This window comes from Mustela nigripes, chromosome 7, assembly GCF_022355385.1.
Source record: "Mustela nigripes isolate SB6536 chromosome 7, MUSNIG.SB6536, whole genome shotgun sequence".
In the NCBI taxonomy this organism is placed as follows: Eukaryota; Metazoa; Chordata; class Mammalia; order Carnivora; family Mustelidae; genus Mustela; species Mustela nigripes.
Genome location: NC_081563.1, coordinates 114,701,429 through 114,726,796, shown reverse-complemented (window position 1 = coordinate 114,726,796; position 25,368 = coordinate 114,701,429). Strand labels below are relative to the sequence as shown.

The window sequence follows — 25,368 nt, the reverse complement described above, 5'->3', positions numbered from 1 at the left end:
GCAGGGGTGCCCCCGCCCCGACCTTCTCACCGATCTTTTGGCGAAGCTAAAGCCTGGGAAGGGGAAGGGGCTCACTCCCAGTGGGCAGTGAGGGGCCGCCAGAGCTCACGGCCATGGCAAACCTTTGTCGGCACCCGGGGCCATGCATTGCTTCCAGTGCTCGTGACCCCCATAGCAGATGGGGCACAGCAGGGTCCAACCACACCCACAGTTACCCAACTAGGAAGCAGAAGGACATGGGATTTCAGACTGGGGCTGGAGGGCTGGGGGAGGTCCAGGACCCAATTCCACTGACTCGGTCCATTTCTGCCCTGTGTGGGGAGCAGGGTACAGGACTCTTCCTGGAGACAGGCCTGGGAGCTCACTGGGAAATGGGGGGGGGGTGCCCTCCAGGGGGCAGGGCAAGAAGGCCTTAGGCAGGAAGGGCCACAGCTGTATCACTTCTTCACCCTCCACAATCCCCAGAACAGCACAGCGACATTCCTGGAGGGCTGGAGCGGCAGCCAGGGAGGGGAGAGAGGAAAGAGAGGAGAGAGGCATCCAAGGCTCCCAGCTTAAGGAGCGGAGAGCCACCGTAAGGCAGCCTACAGTCCTCGCCTCCTGAGAACACTTCCATCACTGTGGTTAACATCTCCCAGGGGTTGCATCTGGGAGCACATGGGACTGCTCTGTCAAGGGTAGTGGCTTGGCAGAGACACCAGGACCTGGGCTGTGCTGGTGTTTGCTGGGCTAACTGGAGCGAGGCTGGAACCATGGTCTCAAGATGTGCTTGGCACACCAGGGCCCGAGTGGGGACTATGCCAGGACTCGTGGACAGACACATGGTCACAAATGTCAGGAGCTCAGAGGAAATCAATAAAGACCTTCTCCCCAAGGTCAAATATCCTCAAACCAGGAGATGAAGGCCATGTTTTCAGGCTCAACCCTCCCATTTCACAAGCTTTCTCAGGGCTGGAGAAGGGGTGAGGGAGGAAGGGGACAGGGCAGTGGTAAACCCAGTGGTGAAACTGGGAAAGGGACAAGGCAATCAGGCATGGCCAGAAAGGCTCTTACAATTCCACAGGCCAAGGCTGTCATTTTACAGTCAGGCTCTGGGACACGGGGTGGAGGTTTTTAGAACAGAGAGGAAAGACTGGGCACAGGGAGGAAGAAGGACAGGAGGTTGTGATAGGGTATACCCGACCCTGGGGGGCAATACCGGAGGCCATGTAGCTAGGTTTTCTTTGCTCAACACTATCTAACATCTTCCATCTTCCTGAGGTTTTGGGGTACCTACTCTCTGCTCTGCGGTCCTGTTGGGGCTGTCAGCTTTAATGCAACACCTATGCTGGGTAGCTGATGAGAGCAGACCATTCCGCTGGACCTGTGTAACAGTGCGGGATGGCGTGTAACCTGGTCTGAGCAGCTTCCCTGGGACTGATCACCTGACAGTAGAGGAAGGATGTTCTTCTAGCTCTAGGGCCGTGAGGTTGGAAAAAGAAGACTCTAGGGCTGCCCCGGTATCTTTCCACTCTGAGGCAAGGTCCTGCATGCAGATTAAAGCCAAGAAAACACACATCCAACATCCTTTGAAATGCTGGATTTAACTATGCCTAAAGCTAGAACTCCGGCTTCTTCAATTTCCAGGGATACCAGTCAATACATTCTCTTTTTTGCTTAAGCCAGCTGATACTCAGTTTTAGTCACTTTTTACTCAAGAGTTCTGATGAATATGGGCTATAGAGGAGGGAAATTAGATTTGTTCTGGTTGATTCTAGGACTGAGACTATGGCCTAAAGACAGAAGTGACAGCGGGGCAGGTTTCAGTGTGAATCAAGGAAGACCTCTGTAACGACAGGAGCTAGCCAAAGAGCAGGAGCATGCCAGGAGGGGATATCTCCTGTCACTGGATGTGCCAGAGCAGGGGTCAGCGAACTTTTTCTCAAAGGGCCAGATTATAGAGAGTTCAGGTTTTGTCGGCCACGTGGCCTCTGTCACAACCATGCAACGCTGCCACTACCGTGTGAGAGCAGCCGCAGATGTGTGTAAATGAACGAGCATGGCTGTGTTCCAGCCACACCTCGTTTACAGAAACAGGCCCACCAGCACACGGGCTCGAGTTTGCTGACTGCTGAGCTCCGCGATCCCTTGCTGGGATGGCTGGAGAACAGGGGCACAGTCAGCAAACCGGAAGCAGGGCTGGAGCACCACCTCGGGATGACCCACACCGTCCTCTCTAACCTGACCGTTTTGCGAGAGGGCATCCCAAGCTCCCACCACCTGGCCCGTGACTCTGGTTTGGGAACACAGCCTGGCCGCAGAGGACCACCTCTCTTTGGGTTCTGGAGACCCGAAGCACAGCGGGGGAGACCATCTTCAGTGGCACCCCTGGGAGGGAGGGGTCCACCACAGCGAGCCTATACTCCTTTCAGGGGCTCACGTGGCTTACGTGTCACGTGTGAACCTACCACAACGAGCGTGGTGAGCGGGCAGTGCTGTATTCTTACTCACTCGGCTCTTGGGGGCAGTGAGCTCTGTGGGTATACCCGAGTTCCTAAAGGTGCTAAAGGTGCTTTCAGTACTTTTTGCTTCTGTCTTTATGAACTCCTTCTCATCTACTTTCTTTGTTCTTTCATGTTATTGCTCTTTTTCCTAACCCAAGGAATGTACGACATTTCCAGTCTCTCTCATTTCTTATGAATAGCAAGCACTGTAAGATGAGAGATCTCCTTTAAGTTCTGCTTCGGCTGTATCTCATAGGTTTTGCTGCAGTATTCTCACTGTCCTTTATCGTAAGGCTTTTGTCCCTCAAAACACACAGAACACGGATCCTCTCTGTCCTAAAAAGATGCATGCTCTAGAACAAAATGGCTTTGGTTCTCCCCACTCGTGGCACGAGAGACTCAGACACTTTGGTTTTTCCCCAACACCCTCCTCTCCCCCAGCCGGCGCTGAGAGGGCTGGGGGCCTCCTCACACAGGGCCGTACCTTGTTAACAAAGTAAAAGATGGCATAGACGAGGACGTAGAAGGCAGATCCCCCGGAGACTAGGAAATTCCTCCACCACCAGCGGTAATCCTGAAGAGGAAAAAAAGCAGAGTCATCTTCTCCAGGTGTAATCTCTTCCCGAAGGTTCATGGTTGCCTGAGGAGCTAAAGGCCTTAGGCGAGAACAGTAATATTTGGGGTGATGGGAATGTTTTATATCTGGACTGTGATCGTGGTTACACAACTGTACACATTTCTAAAAATGCATACAGGAGATGGAGACTAAAAAGGATAAACTCTACTGTTCATCAATGAGATCTCGATTAAAAAAAAAAAAAAAGATCACCGAGGGCCACAGCAAAAACACAACTAACATTTCCTGAGCAAATGCTCATGACCTGCCAGGCACCATTCTAAGTGCTCTACGTGAATCAGCTCGTTCACTCCTTGTAGTAGGCCCATCAGGCCCTTTTGCTGCCGTGTCACATGATGAGGGATGGAAGGCACAGAGAAGTTACGAAACTGCCCAACCACAGCTACTAACGGAGAAGCCAGGGTTTTAGCCAGGGTTTTAGCTGTGTGTCCCAGAGCCCATATCGAGGGGCCCTGCCAAGAGCTAGTGCCCAGAGGGAGGGAAGGCCACCCAATCTGCATCAGCTACTGGAGAAGCCACTACTGGAGTGGACTTTGTACTGACAATCTACCATCCTTCTCTCATGTTGCTATGACTACTGCACGTGACTATGCTGTGAGGTAGGGATCAACTCCAGTCTACAGCTGAATAAAGCGAGGCTTAGCGAAGTGAAGTGATGTACTTGCCCAAGAGCTCATAGCCAGAGGAAGGAGGTCCACCTGGGAAACCCAGGCAGCTTCAATGACCCATTCAATGCAGGCCCCAGCTCTCCTCACCCCCAAATCCCGGCCCCACTCCCCTTACCTCTGCACAGAGCTGGAAGTACACCATGACGATGCTGATTTGTGAACACGACACCACCAGGATGATGAAGACAAGGAACAGGAAACCAAAAAGGTAATAGAACTGATTCTCCCAGATGGCCTGTGGACACATCACAGCTGGCCTTCAGCTTGGCCTGCCTTCATGCAGCATACACTGCCTGCTCTCAGAAAACCACCCTGCAGTTATAACTACCACACCAACTGCCACCAGGGAAGGGCACCATCATGATATCACTGGGGTCTGTGGGCCTGGCATGTGGTTCTGACGGCCCCTTTCTCTGGGTGAGCCAGGCTGTTCTTAGGGAGCAGCTGGGGCATGGGTGACCATGCAATGGGTAGACCCCAGCCTGAACTCAACAGCTTGTGGAAAACAATGAATCCCGCCCCAATCAAAATCACACAGCGGCCACCACCAGGGCAGCCTCCTGCATGCTACGTCAGGTGCTACATGCTTTACGTGCATCCATCTCCAAATTTAAGTCTATAAAAGTGTGGCCATTTACAGGTGAGGAAGCCAAGGCTCAGAGAGGCTGGTGATTCATTCGCTCAGGGTCCCACAGAATAAGGTGGCCTCCTGGGGTGGGGGGGCAGGCAGCCAACCCATCCTCTGACCCTTTCTTAGGCAGGGCTGGGTGGGGCAGGCCACTGAGCCAGGTCAGCAGGCATAGGTGTCTTTGAGAAGCGCTTCTGCCAACTTCCACCTTAGCAGGGCTGGGCAGGGGTCAGCATCATCACGACAGCCACTATTAAACAAGTACTGCCTGAATGCCAAGCATGTGCCTCTTCTAGAAATTCCCACTCCAGCCTCACGGTGATCTAGAGAATTAGGAATCATTCCCCCCACTTTCCTAAGAGTTCTGAGTAGCAGACCAAGATGTGTGGGGACCTGGAACTCAAAGCAGAGGCCGCAGGATGAACAATGGTGGAGTCTGGCTGCAAGGCTACCGAAGCAGCTCCAACTTCCCACACCAGACCCCCACACATGTGGCCTATCTCATGTTTCCTTCTAAGCCATCCTGAGGGGCGGCACTGTCAATCCCATTTTGGGGTGATGAGTGGGGACCCTGAGAGGCGAAAGGGCCCGTCTGAAATCTCACAGGTGGTAAGAGGCAGAGCAGATGAGCAGAGGGACAGGGATCAGGCTAATGCACAGGGCAGGGGAGCGTCCCCACCAACCCTGTGGGCTGACCCAGCCCTGGGGAGAAGCGGTACTCACGCTGAAGATGAAGAAAAGCTCGATGAACATGGCACCGAAGGGCAGGATCCCGGCCATGAGAATGCTGCAGCACAAGGGGAGGGTTAACGCCGCCAGGAGACCCAGACCACTGGGGGACCCGGGCTCCTCCCAGGCGGCCCGGAGGACGGTGCGCACACAGCTGTGGTGGTTCTAGCTCCCTGGCATGCTTTCATACCATACAGCCTCCTGAGAGGGTGGCAAGGTGGGCACCATTCTCCCCATTTTATTGATGGGGAAACTGAGGTACAGAGAGGTAGGTAAGTTGCCTAGATCTGCGTGATGGTCTTAACCTGCCTCACCTGCTTCTTCCACCCCTTCCTTCCCTGTCCCGGTTCCTATGCCAACACCAAGTCTGGCTACAACTTGGTCCTCTTGAACCTGGAGTGAAGTTAAACTTTCATGAAGTCTACTAGAGCCTGCTGGAGCTGCTGAACATCAGTCACAACAACCCCGGGGGAGGGGACTCGTTCCATGTCCTCCCAAGGAAATGGCTGAGGACAGCATCGGCCTTGGCCCTGCTAGAGACTCACCCGACAAACCGGTTCATGTACCATCGCTGTTCAGGGATCTGCCGGGGAATCTGGTTGGTGCGCACGGGATTGTCATACGGCTGCTTGCGGAAGCCGAAGTAGTAGCCCAGGTAGACAAGGGGCAGGGAGATCCCAAACCACATGCACAGCAGGGCCACCATGGTGGGGAAGGGCACCTGTGGGGACAGCGCCATGAGCCACCCCCCATAAGGCCCAGGGGTTGTGCAGGGGGGAGAGGGACCCATCGGGTCCCAAAGAAGGAGGGCCACCATGGTGGGGAATGTCCTGCAGACACCCCCCACCCCCTTCAAGGTTCCTGGCCAGAACCTCCTGGGACTGAGTCAGCCCTGGGGAAAAGCGGAGGGCACATGGAGGACCATTTGGGCTATGAGGTGGAGAAGGAACCACGGCATCCCAGAGGAGCTTGTCAGCCAGGGAGGAAGTAGAGAAAGAACAAAGAAGGACCAAGAACATGAGGGGGAGATGAGGCCAGAATGAAGGAGAATTAGGTGGTATGTGAACTGGAGACAAAAGGGCAAAAACACAAGTGTACAAATCGTATGTTCCCAGTTTTGTTAAAATAATACATCATAAATATACTATGAAGTAAAAAAAAAAAAAGCAGGTTACAAAACTGTATGTATAAGACTCCATTTTAAGGGGCGCCTGGGTGACTCAGTGAGTTAAGCCACTGCCCTCTGCTCCGGTCATGATCTCGGTTCTGGGATCGAGCCCCGCATTAGGCTCTCTGCTCTGCAGGGAGCCTGCTTCTCTGTCTGTCTCTGCCTGCCTCTCTGCCTACTTGTGATCTCTGTCAAATAAATAAATAAAATCTTAAAAAAAAAAAAAGACTCCATTTTAAGAGAACCACCCCAATATTTATATGTTTATGTGTCTACAGAGGGCTGTGGCCAGAAGTTAACAATACTTCCTCAGGGGGGAGGTAGGGGTTAGAACTGACTTTTCATTTGCTTCTTTTCCTGTTCATTTCAGTATTGTTTTTACAAGAATCATGCAAACTGGAGGAAGCGAATTAATATGGGCAAAGTGTTTAGAACAGTACTTACTCCAATGCAAGCATGATATAAATGTTTGCTATTTCATTATAAATTTAAAATTTCATCATTCTATTTTAAATATAGCTTAAAAGACTGCAAAAATATACTAACGATGTGGACACATCGTTAAGATTACAGATTACATCAACTTCTCTGTACTTTCCAAAATTTCTCTGATGAGTATTTATCATGAGTGGTTGGTAATTGGGAAGAAAGTGTTGAGAGAGAGAAGGAACAACAGGTAGAAAAGAGGAAGTGAGAGGAAGAGCATGACTGTCTTTTCTGAGGGCGACTTCCCAGACTGCTGCAAAGAAGCCTGTCCTTTCGCACCCCAGAAGACCTCTAACAAATGGGCACCTGCAGTGAGGGGAGTGGCTCTACCCGCTAAGGCTCCAGGGCAAAGGCCTGCCCCACCTCCCCTGCAGCCCTGCCAGGGATTGAGGGAGCGGATGGAAAACCCATCTCCCTGCCCCCCACCGAGCTCACAGTCCTACTCAGTGAGTCTTGGGCAGCTGTAGGCAATGACCGGGGCAGGCAGGATCCCTGCACTGAAGGCAGGACAACTTATGGGGACTGGATCCAAGGGGCAGGGACAAGAGGAGGAGAGCCCTGTTTGGGATACTGACCTAATAAACTCACACCAGGCAGCTTTCCCTTGGCTCAGGCCAAGGGAGATTCCCCAGCTGGCCCCTGGGCTGTGGAAATCTCCCTTTAGAGAAGTGAGCTTTGGCCAGCTCTCTGCAAAAGTGCACAAGAAGGCCAGGGCCGGAGCACGGGCAGCTGGATGGGTAGGGAGGGGGAAACCCCGGGGAGCCCTCAGGCCCCAGGGCTGGGAACGGAACTCCGGGGACTCAAAAAAGGGAAGAGAACAGCAGGAAGTGACCTCCCAGAGTGGGACCCAGCACAGCTGGTACCCCCTTACTTACTGCTCCTGATGAGTGCTTTCCCCAGATGAAGCAATTCAAAACGAAGCAGATGCCAAAAACCACGCCAGGGTAGAGTGTTGCCGTCTGCAAGCAAGGGAGACCAGGCTGGGGTGCTGCCACCTGTTCCAGTGGGGCTCCCAGACTAGAGGCTCTCAACCCTCCTTGTCCATCAGGATCCAGCTCCAGGGTAATTCCTTCCAGAAAGCATCCCCTGAACTGCCCATTCCTTGCCCTCATCCCATTCTGGTTATGTACTGTTACCTGGCCAAGGCCTGCTGCCCCCAGAGACTGTGAGCTCCTTGGGAGAGAGTGTTGTCGTCCCTACCCCCTTCCTATCCACTGATGCACGCCCAGCATTTAGAACTCAGTAGCTGCTCAATAAACATTTGTTGAGTGGGAATGAATAAATAAAACTTTTAAAAAACATGTATATGTGGATCCCAACAAAAACTGCCTAGAGTGGTGGGTAAGCCTGAACTGTCTTAGGGGTGGCAGGTGCTGGCCTCCACACACATCGGCTCACCTAATCCTATGGGCCAGATGGAAAGGATTATCATTATTTGCTTTCATTTATTTATTTAAAAAATTTTTTTGGATTTTATTTATTTGAGATAGATAGACACAATGAGAGGGGGAACATAAGCTGGGGGAGTAGGAGGAGGAGAAGCAGGCTCCCCACTGAGCAGGGAGCCTGATGCAGGGCTCGATCCTGGGATACCGGGATCATGACCTGAGCCGAAAGCAGATGCTTAACAACTGAGCCAGCTAGAGGCCCCTCATTATTCCCTTTTAAAGAAGAGGACACTGGGGCCCCTGGATGGCTCAGTCAGTTTAACGTCTGACTTTGGCTCAGGTCATGATCCCAGGGTCCTGTGATGGAGCCGCAAACTGGGCTCCTTGGGGAGTCTGCTTCTCTGTCTCCCTCTGTGCTCTTGCTCTATCTCAAGTAAATAAATAAAATCTTAAAAAAAAAAAAAAAAAGAAAAGAAAAAGAAGAGGACACTGAGGTCCAGCAGTGTTAAATACACACTCCAACTTCACAGTTAAGGAAGAATCAGGGGCTCAAACACAAGCAGTCTGAGCCCAGAGGCCAAGCCCCGACCCACTGAGCTATATTCTGTCCAGTCAATCTCTTCGGCTGGGGCCCAGGCACACAGAACCGAAGCCCCAGACCTACAGGAGCTTCCTTCACTGCTAGGGCTGCCTGAGCATCCAGGAGGGCCACTGACCACGATGCCTGAGGCTCCCTGCAAGCTGGCACTCGGCCTCCAACACCAACTTCACCTTTTGCCCACAGCTCTCCCACACCCAGTAACTGGCTGAGGCTCCTGCATGTTGCTGTCCCTGGGCTGGTGCAGGCAGAGTGAGCACCGTCTCAGGGTATCTGCTGCCTGAGTGCTAATGCTGTGTCTAGGGCCTTCTGTGCAGTCTCCTTCCATCTACAAAGCCCCTGAAAGGTAGGTGTGACCATCCCCCACTGGAGAGATGGGGAAACTGAAAAAGGACAGAGCCAGGACTAGGATCTAGGAGATTCCAGAACCCCAGGCTGCCCTGCTGGCTGCTTCAGTCTATCTAAAACCCTCCTCTTCAAGGCCCAGCTCAAATGTCATTTCCTCCCTGCCTGCACGGTCCTGCTTTACTCTGCTGTGTCTAGCAGGGCGTCTGTTGGCCCTCCTAGCAGGAATTTATAGACTGGACATCGTGCTGTCTACACAGCACAATGAGTGAGAACAGGAGAAGAGTTCCAGTGAGGCAGACAGAGCCACAGATGGAGACCCACCTCCATGGCACTACTTGTAGGCACGAGGCTCTACCTAGGCTCCTCTGGGGTGCCAAGGAGGACAAAGAAGTCAGAATGGGGGGAGGAGGGGAGGTGGCTTCTAGAGGGTGACGCTAAGACGTAAAGGATGAGGTAAGGGGAGTGAGGGAGCGGTGTGTCCATACAGAAGGGAAGACAGAGGCCAGAGGAGAGACGAGTAGTGAGAGGTCCGCATCACTGCGGGCCACAGCAATGCCCAGAGCACCAGGGAAGGGTCAGAATCTTGCAGGGACACCAGGGACGCCTAGGGTCTAGGCGAGAGGCAAAAATGCCCAAAACCTGGGCAAGAGTTCTAGAGCCAGAGCTGCAGCAGGGAGGAAATTCATGGACCATTTGGCAGGCAAACCATCAACACCTGTCGTCTGAGAGGCGGTGGGCAGAAGGGAGTAGGAGGCAAGGAAGCAACCCAGCGGTATGGCCTGGGGGTCATGGTGAACGCTGCCACCACCAGAAGCAAGGTGTGGGGCAGAGAGGCGGGGTGTGGCATGGGGCCTGCGGAGGGAGGTCCTGGGGTACCTGTGGGAGGCCTCCCAGGGAAGAGCTGTATAGGGTACTGTCTGGGTTCCACACCTCTGTAGATCCCTGGATCTTGTGTGCCTGAAGATGCCTGATGCATCAACAATTCAGGGCCTTTCTTTGCTTCTTCCAGAAAAGCCACCTTTGCAGCTCTTCTAGTGAGGACTTTGTGCCAGGGTTGTGGCAGCAGGAGCTGAAACAGCCTGGGCTCCCCTGGGGCTTTCAACAGAGTGGGAATGGTTTCAGGACCACTCCTAAAGGGTCTTCCAGTCTTCTGGAAGACTTCTTCCAGTCTGACACAAGGGTTTCTCGTGGCTTTAGGGGCCTCCTTGTCTGGGATAGGGTCAGGGTCATGGCTCCCTGGGAGGTAATAGGGTCAAGTCCCAGGCTTCTGCCAGTTTCTGTGGTCTTTTCTGTTGCCAGAAACTCTCCCGACCACCAGGAGGACAGAGGACAGAAGCTGTCCTCCCTGAAGAGGAAATGGAGGCACGCAAGTCTGAAGACAGGCTGAAAGCAACCTGGGCCTGGCTTCTTCTGCCCTGGGCAGGTAGTTCTCTCTACTCCACTGGGCAGGGTGTCCTCCCAGCAGCCCTGCTCATCAGTTTCTGGCTTTAAACTCTGACACCAAGGCTTGGTGTCAAATCCTGTTATTCTGAATCTCCTATTTCTTCTCTTATTTTAGCCAACAAACAACATAGGCTAAAAACCACCGAAATTCAATCCCCTCTTCTTATGGATATAGCAGCAAGGGCCCTCAGAGGTCCCAAGGTGCTTGTGGTGGGAACGCAGCATTCCCTCCCCTTGGGTGTGTGACCCCCAATACCATCCTCTGGTCCTCTATACCTCTGATCCTAAACCCCACCACAGACTACCCACACTGCTGAGAAGCCCAGGAAGAAGCTTATCAGCTCCACACCAACACTGGGAGGAGGTTAGGATGCTTACACAGAAGGCTCCTTTCTTCCACCGATGGCCTTTCAGAGTACGGTACAGCCGGCCAGCAGCAAATCCACCGAACACCCTGTGGGGGAATGGTAGGGAGCCACACCAGGGAGATTTGTTAGTTCAAGGGCAGGCTGCCTGGGCAAGCCCCGGAGTTCACTCAGACACACCTACCCCATGAACATGAAGAGGAAGCAGGCCGTGGTCATGAGAGCTCCCCGGCTGGAGGGTGACAGCATCCCAAGCATGGCCACGACTGTGGAGGGAGAGGGAGAAGAGAGATAGGGCGGCTGATGGCCAGGGTCCCAGGGCCCCGGCCCCATCCCAGGCTGGTACTCAGGGCCCAGGGCAGATGAGGCTTGATGAGGTTCCCTCTTCCCTTGGCCTTTCTGACAGCATACTCCCTCGCTCTCTACAGAAGATCGGTCTTAGCCAGGGTTCACAGGACAGCAGCAGCTGCCAGGTGCTGGCTGGCCACACGTTCCCTGCAGCTTCCAGCCCACAGAGCACTTACAACTGGCCAGCACAGAGCTCAGACCATCACGGATGCCTGCTCACTGCACCTGCCTTCTCGGCCCTGCGACGAGTGGGGGGTGCTGCTTATCCAGTTCTCAAATGAGAAAACAGGTTCGCAGAGGTCAAGGGAGGTGTCCAAAGTCACATAGCCCAGCGGTGTGAGCCTGAGATACAAACTTAGGCAGATGTGCTGCTAAGAGATTAGGTCTTAAATGTTCTCATCACAATAAAAAAAAGCATGTAACTATGTGTGGTAATGAATGTTAACTAAACTTACCACTGTGATCATTTCACCATATATACACACAGCAAACTGTTGTACTGTACACCTTACATAGTGTTATGTGTCAATTAAAAAATAGTTTAAATGGTAAAAAAAGTTTTTTTAGGCAGACTGACTTCAGAACTGTCTATAATTACTATATATTAGGGTTTGGGGGGTTGTTTTCTGAGAAAAGACCTGGTGCTGACTTGTGTAAGTCACTTAAAGCCTGACTGCCGAGGGAGGCACTGGTGTGTGGTTTTGCTGAGAGTGGACGTGGGAGGCGAACCACAGTGCTGGAGCGCCCTGAGGCGCAGCCAACCACCAGAGCCTGGTGCTGAGAGGACCCGGCCCTCCTGCTGGCATAGATGACTCTGTCTGGCCCAGTGGTGCAGACCTGCCCCGTTCTCCAGGGGTGGGAGGCCACCTCTCTGAGACTCAGGCCTGTGCTCTCTGGTGACAGGACCCCACTGCTAGCCCCAGCAGGCCCACTCACAGATGACGATGAGGATCATACAGAAGAGCTGAATGCCTGAGCCCAGGAGGGAGCTGAGGATCATAGGGTACTGGGGGGGCCTGAAGACGTCTCCGTGTACCAGCTTCCACCCAGACTCTTCCATGGTGTCTTCCTGCAGCAAAGGGCCAGAAGTGAGGCTGCTTCTTGGGGCCCAGAGGACGCAGCTCCTGCAGGGACCCACGCCCCCAGACTAGGGCTGAGGGTCCTTTGGGTGTCAGCCAGCCTCCACTCTGACCTGAGAGTACACGACATGACAAAGTACTCCCCAGAGAAATGTCACACGGAAAAGGAGGGCACAAACATGAGGCTTACAGCTACATAAAAGGCAAAAATCCTCCCCAAATTCCACAACCCTTGTGCATGGAAAAAGAGTGTAAACATCAGCACACTGAAATGTTAACTGAGAGTTTTTTTGAGTGGTGAAATTTAAAAGCAATTTTTTTTGACTTATTATAAAAATAGTATGTGCTCTTATGCAATAAAAAAGTAAAAAAATTTTTTTTGGCACATAGTATGCTTCAAATGAATAAAAAATAATAAATGTTTATAGTAGGGGCGCCTGGGTGGCTCAGTCGTTAAGCATCTGCCTTTGGCTCAGTTCATGATCCCAGGGCTCATAAGTAAACTCAAAATTAAAAAAAAACAAAAAAAAACAAAGTAGAAAAACATAGAAAAACACAATTTATACTCCCAGCACTTAATGAGATCATTGTTTTGACACATTTCTTTCAGCTCTTTATGTATGTGTGTGTGTATATATATGCATATGTATATATAATTTTTAAACACAAAATTGGAATCAGACCCTATTTACTGCATACTTAGTTATTTTCAGGTGATGTTTGATCATAAGCATTTCCTCATTTCCAATAAATACTCTGCAATTAGTATTTTAATGTCGGTACAACTTTCTATTGTATAACTGCACCATAACATAGCCAATCCATTTTTATGGAATATCAGGCTACATCTAGTTTATTTAAATTATAAATAGAGCTATAATAAATACACCTAGACCAAGTCTTTGGGGGTTCTGATAGTTTCCTTTGGAAAATTCTAAAAGAATGACATCAAAGCAAGTTAACTATTTTATAGTTTGTGCTATGTATAGCCAATACGTAACTTTTCAGGAAACTACAAATTTATACTTGCATGGGTGGCGTGGAAAAGTGCTTAGCTCACATCCACCTTGCTGCCGATGACTACTATACTATATATGACTGATCTGAAGGTCCTGAACTGTCTTCTCATATTGTTTGAATCTGTTTTGGGGTGGGGTGGGGGTGGATAACCATCCCTGAGGTAAAAATGTTTTTTCACATGTTCACTTGCCATTTCCTAGTCAGTAAATTTTTTGTTCATTCTTACATTAGAGATTTTGGGACTTTTTAAAACCAGTTCTTTTAACTATTGACTCTTTTTCAAGTTTGTCACACTTTCCTGTCTTATCTATATATTCTGACAAGTGGAACAGTTTTTAGATTTTTTTAAAAATTTTTTTAAGTAGGCCCAACACCCAACATAGGGCTTGAACTCACAAACCTGAGATTAAGACCTATGTGTTGGGGTGCCTGGGTGGCTCAGTGGGTTAAAGCCTCTGCCTTCGGCTCGGGTCATGATCCCAGAGCCCTGGGATCGAGCCCCGCATCAGGCGCTCTGCTCGGTAGGGAGACTGCTTCCTCCTCTCTCTGCCTACTTGTGATCTCTGTCTGTCAAATAAATAAATAAAATCTTAAAAAAGAAAAAAAAAAACCCAAAAAACTATGTGTTGTACCAACTGAGCCAGCCAGGCGTCCCCAGTTTCAGATTTTTAATGTTATATTCATTAAGTTTTTTTTTCCTGTGACTTCTCTCATTGCTTTTATGCTTAGAAATTAGAAAGCTTATCCCTCTCATTTTGGGTCATTAAACATTTTTTCCTTTTCAAACTACTCTATGAAAACACACACACACACACACACAGACACACACACACCACCACCACCACCACCAGCACCACCCCTTGTCCCTTGGTCTGCTAGGCCCAGAGCCCTCCTGCTAGTCTGCCCTCCCTCTCCGAGTCCATCCCTCCCCAGCCAAGACCTCGTACAATGTCATCCTCCTTGTTATAGTTGGCGATGTCCTTCCGGAGGGTCCGAATGATGATCATGCTCAGGATGCCTGAAACGAACAGGGTAGGGAGGAAGAGGCCTGAGCACTGCCAACGGAGCCTCCTGGGCCTGGTGTTTCGCTGAGGGACGCTGGCACACCGGGCTTCCTCTGGTGGGCAGTGGGTAGGCAGCTGCCTCAGGCTGTCTGCTGAGTAGAGCTCCACCCCAGCTATCCAGACAAGGGTACATGGAGGGTCATTCCCCTGGCAGGGGAAGGAAAGAGCCACTGGGATGGGTTTGGGCAGTCAAGGGACACTGCTTTTTATTCCAGGGAGAACAGCACTTTAGCTGCTCCACGTCTTGGTCCACCTGACCTCTGCAGCCTCACTGCTTCCTGGGCTGACCTCCCGTGCTGCCCCTGCGTGCTTGCTACTTCTGTCATCAGTTCACAGCCTCCGTGCCCCTACTGGGGCTGCCTCCTGTTCCCTTTGCCCGCGGTGCCCCACTCTGCCCTGCACCTGTTCCCACTTCAACTTACCCCAGGCATCCTTACCTTTCAACACCCCAAAAGGTTCAGAGGCCCCCCCCAACTTGTACCTCTACAGCACCCTGTTTCCTCTCCAGGTTAAGACAATGGGCTGTATGACCTCAAGCTAACTTGACCTTTTAGTCTTGGCTCATGGAACTTGAAGGACTGAGAGGTTTGGAAAGGACTTAATAATACAGCAGCTGCCCCTCAGGAAATGTTTAATAAAGAGCAGCTAAAATCACCTTTGCTTCCCATATGATACTGAAATGTGGGTGTCACTCCACCTCTGCCCACTACCCTCCCCCTGGCTCACCGGCCAGCTTCTCACCAAGCCTGTCCCCTTGCAGGGCCGTGGCCTTTGCTGGACCCATCTTTCCCTGGGTCTCTGAATGGTGGCTCCTCTCAGTCCAGAGAGGTTTTCTCTTAAGCAGGCTTTACCCCTTCTCAAGAGCTGTGTATCTGGTCACCCTGTTTATCTGCCCCAAAGCACTTACCATTTTCTAGACTCAACCAGTTCTCTGCTCTTTTGTCTCTCCCAGCACCAGAACAGACTGTGAGGGGCCTGGCTAGCTCAATACAACATCCCCAGCATGGGGCATAGTCCTTGCACAGAAAGGGCAACAATGAAATCTCGTCCAATGACTCAGTGAAGGTGTGCATGGAGAGGTGTACCTCTCTTCCCCGAGGGAACTCTGCAGAAAGGAGACTGAATCTTGTTCCCCTCTGCATACCTGATGCCTAACACCGAGCACTGATGTTTGTTTTTGACCTACACTTGGCCCGAGAACACCCTAGAAGTCCCCCTTTAGTCATGGGATGCACCTCAGACCTTTATCCCTCACCCCCTTGTCCTCTCTGCCTCCCATCCGCAGATGTCTCACCTGACAGGAAGAAGACCACCACAACAGAGTTAATGATAGAAAACCAGTGGATCTGCACGTCACTCATGGTCAGGTAAGTATCCCAGCGAGAGGCCCATTTGATGTCGCTTTCCTGGAGGAGAAGGAGATAGAGTGGAAAAGCAGCACTTAGAGTCAGACCTCTTGCTAGATACCTTCTGCCCAGACCAGAACCCTCCTCCCCTGCCATGGGCTCCAGCCCCTTCTCACCTCCCAGTGTACAGAGTAGGTGAAGTACAGCTGGTTCTCCTTGCTGGGGTCGATTTCTTGGGGCGAGGAGCTGGTACCCTCAGGCAGGGTGCATGAACTCTTCTCATCTGCCTTGATGTCTGCGAGAGACAGAGACTCAGTCTGTTCCTGTGGGGACCAGGGCCACTGCCTGGGGCTGTTCAGAGGGGTGCCCTCAGAGGCTGCCTGCTGCTGCAACCCAGGGTCTGAGGGGAGGCAAAAGAGCTGTAAACTTCCTCCCCAGAGCCCTGACCTTCCTAAGAGCCTCTCGGGCTGCCGGGTGTGGAAGAGGGTGTCTGAGTCCCTCACGTGATCTCTCTTTACTCAATTCAAGTGTTCATGTATTCACTCAATCAGCCCCACGGAACAGGAAAAACACCACCGACTCCTGCTATCACATTTACTCATTCGCCAGGTCCCCAGAGTCCCAGCACACCAGTAATTCAATCACTCCGATGCTTCTGTCTTCATTTACTCCTCCGTTGATCCATTATCTGTCCATCCACTCAACCAACCACCATGTAATAAGCACCTCTCTGCCCAGCACTCTGCTGGGGAGAAAATGGTGAGAAAAGGAGACAGAGCCTCTAAACTTGAGGAAATGGCTGAGGGAAGAGATGACATCAAGAATATCATGCAATAAACATAAAGCTGTGCTCACAGTGCTCACCAGAAGCAGGATAGCACTCTGAAAGCACAGGATCTATGTCTTACAGGACGATTTTGTTTGGAAAACTAGGTTCCACAGCTTAAAAAAAAAAAAAAAAAGCCAGAAACCTACCACCACTATCACAGCCCAGGGGTGAGCCAGGGATGAGAGGTGAGAAGCCAGGCCAGCCCCTATTGGGTTTATGGGGCTGGGCTCTCAGACTCCAACACAACTCTTGACCCTGGACCAATTCTCGTCTCTGCAATCACTTACAGAGAGGAAGAATAGCACAGAAACCAGCTGTCTGACTACTCCGTCTGCATCACTGCCCCTTGTTCTTCAACCTAGGGGAAGCGAGCTGGCTCTTCTGAGAGGCCCAGCCAAGTCCTAGCCGCTGTTTGTTCTTGGCCAAGTCACCAATCTCTCGGAGTCTCGGGTTCCCCATCTATAACCACCGCACACTTCCAGGGGTAGCGAGGGGGGTAAACAGGGAAGGTGCCAGGCCAGGACACAACAGGTGTCAGCTCTCCCCCTTGCTCAGCCTTCTCTCATGGGAATGTAGTGACTCTACCTTGGCTGGGCCCATGTGCCACACTGTGGCCTATCAGCCATCTGAGAATCAAGTGTGAGAAGACCCTGGGTATGGAAGCCCAGGCCCATCCAGCCCGGCCCCTCTGGTCATACCTCCCCACTCACCCTCCAGCCTGATGCTCTGGGGAATCACCTCGAAGCGGACGACGCGGTACGTGTGCTCCTGATCCTCTTCCAGGTCCTCCCGGTGGTAGTAAAGGATGAACGAGAGGTGATTGTGCAGGTAAATCTAAAACAGCAGTGGAGAGAAGAAAATACCTAGTGGTCCAGAAACAACCAGAAAATCATCCCAATATCAGGTCCCTCCCCTGGGTCCAGCAGGCCCAGCTGTTTCAACCTGCCAAAAACACTGCTCTCACAGCATTCCCCATTCAGAAACCGTCCAGGGGTCCCTGGGGCTAACTAGGTAAGAGTCTGGATCCCTTGGGCCTGGTGTTCACATCCTTCTCTCATGTTTCCAGACATCTAGTTCACCTGGTCTCCCCATCCCTTTCCTGCCTGGTGAACAGTTCCCACACTGCAGCTCTGCTCCCGGCATTCACTCCGGCTAGAATGCCGACTCCACTCAAATCAAGCCTCCCTATCTTTTAAGACCCACCTCCTCTGTGACAACCCGAATGTACACCGAGCTCTTCTGAGCTCTGCTGGCATTGATCGTCACAGCACTAGCACCATCAGGGATGGCAACTGGGACTTAAGATGCAGGGTCCCACCTAGTCAGTTCTCTTCTGAATTGGGATCGGAAGCCCGCCGAGGTCAGGAGCTACGCCTCAAAAGAAATGGTTTTGTCCTTTACTCCCTTCATAGAAGGTTGAAGTTCAGTTTAGAAAATTAGAAAGACAGGAGAATCACTGTTATTATCATTGCCATTATTAGCATATTTCTCAGAGGCTGTGCCATAAAATAGTACACACACCAATCATCTCCTTTACTCTGCGTAACTACCCTAAGGGGCAGCTATGGACACTGGATGCCTTTTACAGATGAGGAATCAAAGGCTCAGAGAGGAAACAGATAGGCTCAAGGTCTCTCAACAACTAGTAAGTGAGGGAGGTGGAATCCAACAGCCAAGGAGCCAGCTCTGTACAAGCATGCTCTTGACCACTATCCTACCTAGCTCTCCTACATACTGTTCCAATTCCGTCTGTTTTTTCTTTTAATCTTATAAATATGGAATCTGACTTTTTGAGGGGCTGTGCCTTCCATTTCCTGTGTAGCATCTGCCAGAGCCTTGTCCAAAGCACCGACTTTCATAGCCCATGCCCAAGGGCACTAGGAGAAACCTGCCTTGGCCATCCCACCTTTTGTTATAAACCTAGAGCTAAACATGTCCCCCTTCCCTATGGCCCCAAGGGCTCATGACTTAACCAGATGAAACGCTCCCCAGCCCTTCACGCACCCTGAGACACTCTACCTTATTGACGTCTGTGAAGCCGAGTCGGTAGCCGTGTTCAAACTGCACATCTTTTTCCTTCTTCTTGTCATCACCATCGCGGTTGGAGTAGAGCTCCAGCCGGGTGGCCACAGGCAGGTTGTCGGCGATGCTGGAAACCCAAGGCCCCGCTCAGTCCCCCTGGACTGCCTCTCCCATCCGTGCCCACCCCAACCCAAGTTGGGGCCGGCAGGGAATGCAGGACAACTTACAGGTGGACATAGTAGTCTTCCGTGATCCGCTCGGCCACAAGCCGGCTCTGCTCCACGGTCAGGGTCACTGGCTTGCTGGATTGGCTGCACAGAACCTCACACTTCTTTTCACTGTTCATTAGCACCTGGAAAGGGGTGTTGACAATCCGGTCCCCTCTCAGCACCTCTCCTGCCGTAAGAGAGACACATGGATCTCAGAGCTTCAGCCCTGAGGTCACCAGAGCCGAGGAGACACTGCTGACTCGCAGGGCCTTTGACAGTTCCCTAGCCTGGCACTTGGTGTTCTACCCTACCTGAAGAGAGCCGGCCCCTCCGCCTCCCACCTGGCCTCCCCACTCCCGCTCTGATACCTCCACCAGACTCTCCAGGGCACGTCAAATACACCTCTGCGCCTCCGGTGCCCCTTCTTGCCCATGTTCCTGGGAAGCTCCTCCTCACCCTTCAAGCTCCGATTCTGTTCCCTCCTCCGGGAAGCCCTTCCTGACCTCCTCGGGGCCTAGCCTGTCCCTCTCTTCCCTGATTTCCCTCTGTGTAGAGGCAGCGTCATACAATACTGAGGACTGGACCGGCTACCGAGCCCTGGCTCTAACACTTACTGTCTTGATCTTGGTAAGTTATATAACCTCAATGAGCCTCAATTCCTCTATCTGCAAAATGGGGATAATAACAGTAATCATCTCACAGGGTTCCAGTGAGAAAGCAAGTCTGAGGCACACAGCAGGCTGGCAACAAATGCCTTCTTTATTTTCAGCATCACTCCTGCACCTTTCACATGCTGCTGATATGATTTTGCACTGGGCGCTGCCATATTAAGCATCTGCCACCCCTGACTGGGAGCTCTTTTAAGGGCAGACAGTATTTCCCACTCATTTATGTGTCTTCAGATCCCAGTTCGGCCAGGGAGGGAGGTGGGGTACTGCACACTTGCTGCAAGCCTACTGCCTCAGAGCAGGGGCCAGGCACCAGCTGCAGGGAAGCTCAGGGCTGCCCACAGCCAATGGCACTTCCATTCTGAGCTGTTCCAACGGTTGTACTGAGATGATGTGAAACTGGGAAAAGCTGAAGACGGACCACCGCCAATGGGCAGGACGAGCGCCTGCACATACAAGGAGTCCAACACGGGCAGCAGGGACCTGCCTGGATACGGCCCTATCTGCTCGGTCAGTCATTTTTTCATTCATTTCGTCATTCATTCACTCATCCCCAGCATCCACCTGGTACTGCTTATGGGCTCGGCCCGGAAGATGCGATGTTAAACACACATACTCACAGAGCTTACGGTGTAGTGGGAAGACAGACTTGGTAAAGTCATGACGTAACAAGAAGAACTTGCTCTAGACATGGGGAGCACGTCTAGGAAAGCTTCCCTGAGGAAATGATGTTTGAAGTGAGCTCTAAAGGAAGAGGGGCACTGACTACGTAGAGACAGAAGAAGAACATTCTAGACAGAAGGAACAGTACGTGCAAAAGCTCCTGGGGGGTGGAAGGCATGTACTGAGGCGGAGAGGCCTGTGTGGTCACAGCACAGAAAGCAAAGAGGGCAGGTGACTTAAGGTGAGCCTAAAAGACGAGCTGGAGTCAGACCTCAGGGCCTGTGGGCCGTGCTGGAAGTTTGATCTTTACCCAAAAGACCCTGAGGGGTTTCTAACAGGGGTGGAGGAAGACATGACCTTATTCAGATGACAGAAAAATCACTTTGGCTATTTTGAGAAGAAAACACAGAAGATGCAAGGGACTGGCTGAAGCGATGCCAATCAGTCATGCATGTGAGTGAGGACGGTGGCTAGACGGGGCGGTGCTGAGTGTGGCAGCAAGCATGCGGATTCAGGAGCTACTGAGCGGGGGAATGGAAGGTGCTGACAGATACAAAGGACAAGTGAGAAGTGGCAGGAGACTGAGGTTTCTACAACAGGGTGCTAGCTGGGAAAACAGAAAGAGGAGCAAATTTAGACGAAGGCCTTTCTTCGGTTTGGATATGTCAAGCAGGCAATTAGATACCCAAATTTTGGGCTCCCATGACAGGTCAGGGCTGTGGATGAAAGCTGTGAGTTGCTGGTATATGAACGGTAGTGGCAGGGCGCAAGCCGCACCCCTGTGCGTGGTAGCTGCCCTGGTGAGTGTGGACAGGGCACTTAGGAGAGGCACAGGGAGAAGAGGGGCTCCCCTTCCCCCATTATAGAAGCTGAGCCTAGAGAACCCAGGAACGGACTGGCCAGTGGAGAGCAAGGACGCCAGTTAAGAATTATCTGCATAGTCTGCTGGGGAAACGATTCGGGTCACCGTCTTCATTTCACAGAAGACGACCCTAGAAGCAGACAGGGACCGAGACTTGCCCGTGATCAGACGAGGAGACTGTTGTAGCACTGCGCTCTTGGACTCCTTCCTCCACACCTAGCCCTACTGCCCATTTCTTTTTAGTCTACACGGAGCTCACTTGAGGAAAGGAAGAAAATACACAGAGAGGAACAAGGCTGAAGACCAAGTAAGCAGATCACATCTTGATATTTAGAAATTAAATTAACACCAAGAGAGAAGACAGGCTAGTCTGGAACGGCTCATCTCTAATATGCAAATGTTCCTTTTAACTTTTTACAGCTGGAGCAGATCACTGGCCAGGCTAAAGGAGCATCAAGGTAGGAACGTGGACCCTCTAAGTGAGTTGGAGGCTATGGCCCAGTACATCTGCCCCCAGACACTCCCACACACACCCCAGCACGGATCTCCATCAGCATGATCACCACAAGCACAGCCCTCACACAGCTCAAATGAACCTTTCTGGAGATGGCACTCTGGACAACAGAAAGAATTCTGTCTTTAGAGTTAAAAAAACACCTGAGTAATATGTTGACATATCAATTTCTCCCCTTACTGGCCATGTGATCTGTGGAGGAAGACTTTTAAACCCTCATAGCTGCCCTTCCCTCTACTATGAAACGGGAGCAACCATACTGGTGAGTGACTGGGGCGAGGAACTGTACCTCTTTTTGCCTCACTTCCCCTACCTATGTTAAGGGGATAGTAAGAGGAGCTATTTCATAGAGCTGTTGTGAGTATTAACAAAGTTAAAGCATAGAAGTGCCTAGAACAGCGCCCAGCTCATGAGAGCCTGTAAGTATTAATGGTGGTGATGAGAACAGAGAGTACAAGGCTTGCCATCTAACAGGTATGTAACCAAGGAATTTTCTCCTCCATTTGGGCAGGACACTAACATTGACTGAATCCTACTGTGTCAGACACTGGGCTAGAAGTGGGAGAGAGAGAGAGGAATATAAGGCGTGATCTCTCAACTCTAAGAACCCACAGGCCATGAAGGCAGGCACTCCACAAAGACAGACTGAGATGTAGTGTAGCAGAGTAACTTTTGTACGTAAAAGTTTCCATTTCAGTGGGGCAGAACATTTCCCAGCTTCATGGAGGATGCAGCAGGGCCTCAGAGGAGTTAAGGTCACCCAGTGTCACATGGAGGGGTGCCCAACTGTTGAGCACAGGCTGGCAACGAGTCCACACCAGCTCATGGGCATGGGCACGCCATGTTCTGAGGGTCCTTTGACCAAGAGGACAAAACAAGTCAAGTTTCTCAGGCAGAGACAGGTGGCCAGAGCACAATATGGTGTGGAAAGGGAAAAGAAGGGTAAGTGACAGGTTGGGGGCACAGCCCAGACAATCAGTGGAAGTCAGTCCAGGCCCCAAGACAACAGTAGGAGGCAAGACGAAGGGATGGGAGGTGCTGCCTGTTTTTGGCTAAGCTGACTACAAGGCCTGCCTCCAGCTGCTCTGGGACATCCAATACCTGATCGTAGATATACTTATCAGCTGGGGACTCTGGAAACATGTGAGCCAGGGGTAGCTCAGACAGAGAAGGCAGACCTTTCAGAGGCCTGCTCAAGAACCAATTCTCTCCTTTTTCCTTCCTAAGTTGTAAGAGGAAAGTCTCCTAAGCTTCTTGAGGTCAGGGACAGCATCTACCCACATTTTTATCTCCAGGACTCAACACCAATACGGGTAAGTACTAAGAATCGTGTCGGGAAGAGAGGCTTCCAAATGTCTTTTGCTTTAAGCCTGCAATTCTAGCAAATGGAGAATTATTGAATTGGAGTAAGATGACTATTTATGGAACATACATTCCAGACACTGTGCTGGGTGCCTCGCACATTTTTTGAAGCAAGTCTTGCACACTTAGCAAGAACTACAGTGATGCCTCTGCTTCTTTTAGGGCCAGAGGTAACCACTCACTCTTTTAATTAAAAGCAGAGTAGGGGGCGCCTGGGTGGCTCAGAGGGTTAAAGCCTCTGCCTTCGGCTCAGATCATGGTCCCAGGGTCCTGGGATCAAGCCCCGCATCAGGCTCTCTCCTTGGTGGGGAGCCTGCTTCCTCCTCGCTTTCTGCCTGCCTCTCTGCCTACCTGTGATCTCTCTCTCTGTCAAATAAATAAATAAAATCTTAAAAAAAAAAAAAAAAAAAAAGCAGAGTAGGTTGCAGAAGCCACGAAAGACAAGGAAATTATCTAGCAATCAAGGGAGAGCTGGTCTGAGAGCAGCCAAGGACTGAAACTCTGAAGTCTGACTACGTAGTCTCTAAGCCCAGCTTGGCTGTTAATTAAAAATATAACCACAGGCAAGTCACTGAACCTGTAAAACGGGCATAAACACAGCATCTGCCACCCCAGAGCTGTTCTGAGTCTTGAATAAGCTGCTCTGTATGTAAACGACGTAGAACGGTGTGTGGCGCACAGGAATGTCAGGGTTAACTGCTACCGTTGCCACGTAAGGACGTGGCTTCCCGTTTGGGACAGGCTGACACAGTCAGAAGAGAACTTACCCAGATTCTCTGCCTTGTAGGTGATTTTGTTGGGTTGGCAGAAGGGCAGCGAGTAGTATTCATAAGGTAGCTGGGTTCGAGAGCTGGTGAGCTTCACAGCCTAGTGGGAGAAGAGAGGGTGTTGTTCATCAACCCGGAAACCCAGACGGCTGTTTCAATAATCCTCCCCGGTACCCACATATCATTGGTACACTTGGTAATATTATTAGCAAACTGAAAGCAGCAGATCACAGCTGTAGTACACTAGATACTATACAGTCTACGATTCTGAATTATTTCATGTTTCATTTAGTTTTAGACTACATAATAGTTTTGTTTAAAATCAGAACTAAGGGCGCCTGGGTGGCTCAGTGGGTTAAGCCGCTGCCTTCGGCTCAGGTCATGATCTCAGGGTCCTGGGATCGAGTCCCGCATCGGGCTCTCTGCTAAGCGGGGAGCCTGCTTCCCTCTCTCTCTCTGCCTGCCTCTCCGACTACTTGTGATTTCTCTCTGTCAAATAAATAAATAAAATCTTAAAAATAAATAAATAAATAAAATCAGAACCAAATTCAATACATTCTGAAAGTCTGATACGGTACCTTGACCCTATAATTTCACTTCTGGGCGTCTTTCCTAGGAAATAACTCCAAATGAGGGTAAACTTTAGGAACAAAGAGGTTCACTCCTTACTCATAACCACAGTGCTCTCCTGTCTGCGGTTTCTCGAGCCTGTCCAGCTCTTCCTGGCTCAGGCTCTGTGCCCACTGCTCCTTTCTGGCCCGTCTGGCTCCTTCATACATTCAGGTCCCGGCTTAGGGTCCCTCACCTGGAAGCGCTCCCTAACCAGCTCATCTAAGGGAATCCCCCCATTTGCTCTATTCCAACATGCACAGTTTCCTAGGTAACATGGCTGATACAACATGATTATTTTGTTTACCTGTTGCTTTAATAACAAAAAAAAAACAACCAAAAAACCAAGTCTCTTCCACTAGAATTTAAGAGTTAGGCTTTGTGAGGATAAGGACCTACAGAGCCAGGCACACAGAGGTGTTCATTAAATGTTTGCTGAATGACCGAAGTGAGGAAAAACGGGAAAACAAGTATAAGCTCTCACGATCGGAAACGGCAATAAACTGTAATAGGCTCATTCAATGAATATTACGCATCATTAAAAACAAGGTTTAAGGGCGCCTGGGTGGCTCAGTGGGTCAAGCCTCTGACTCTAGCTCAGGTCATGGTCTCAGGGTCCTGGGACTGAGGCCCACATCGGGCTCTCTGCTCAGCAGGGAGCCTGCTTCCTCGTCTTTCTCTGCCTGCCTCTCTCCCTACTTGTGATTTCTTTCTCTGTCAAATCAATCAATCAATAAATCTTTAAAAAACAAGGTTTAAGAAGGACCAAGAAGGAGAATATTTAGGAAGTGATGCGTGCACAGAGAATACAGCTCTGGAAATAGTGACAATCATAGGCAACGTCAAACCATAGATAAACAGAACTAATCAAAATGTTACAAAAAGTAAACTCTGATCCACATGCAAATAAAATTATCTTTGCTATTTAGAAACTACCAACCATTCCTATGCACCATCTAAAAAAGTTTAAATACTTTTTATGGGGCGCCTGGGTGGCTCAGTGGGTTAAGCCGCTGCCTTCGGCTCAGGTCATGATCCCAGGGTCCTGGGATCGAGCCCCGCATC

The 25,368-nt window shown here is 50.9% G+C and overlaps 1 protein-coding gene across 2 annotated transcripts in view; it reads right to left on the bottom strand.

Annotated features, from left to right (window-relative positions):
• Positions 1–25,368, bottom strand: part of TM9SF4 (transmembrane 9 superfamily member 4) — a 51,127-nt gene that overhangs the window by 1,983 nt on the left and 23,776 nt on the right. The window contains exons 3-17 of one of the 2 annotated variants that reach the window (XM_059406766.1): positions 23,695–23,794; positions 18,877–19,045; positions 18,647–18,776; positions 17,338–17,461; positions 15,975–16,093; positions 15,747–15,858; positions 14,336–14,406; positions 12,226–12,358; positions 11,126–11,207; positions 10,955–11,030; positions 7,675–7,758; positions 5,691–5,866; positions 5,140–5,203; positions 3,904–4,023; positions 2,968–3,057 (exon numbers count right to left, since the gene is read on the bottom strand). In XM_059406766.1, the coding sequence (XP_059262749.1) occupies positions 2,968–3,057; positions 3,904–4,023; positions 5,140–5,203; positions 5,691–5,866; positions 7,675–7,758; positions 10,955–11,030; positions 11,126–11,207; positions 12,226–12,358; positions 14,336–14,406; positions 15,747–15,858; positions 15,975–16,093; positions 17,338–17,461; positions 18,647–18,776; positions 18,877–19,045; positions 23,695–23,794 (1,650 nt within the window). The remainder of the gene's footprint in view (positions 1–2,967; positions 3,058–3,903; positions 4,024–5,139; positions 5,204–5,690; positions 5,867–7,674; positions 7,759–10,954; positions 11,031–11,125; positions 11,208–12,225; positions 12,359–14,335; positions 14,407–15,746; positions 15,859–15,974; positions 16,094–17,337; positions 17,462–18,646; positions 18,777–18,876; positions 19,046–23,694; positions 23,795–25,368) is intronic. The other variant, XM_059406767.1, reaches the window with a different exon arrangement.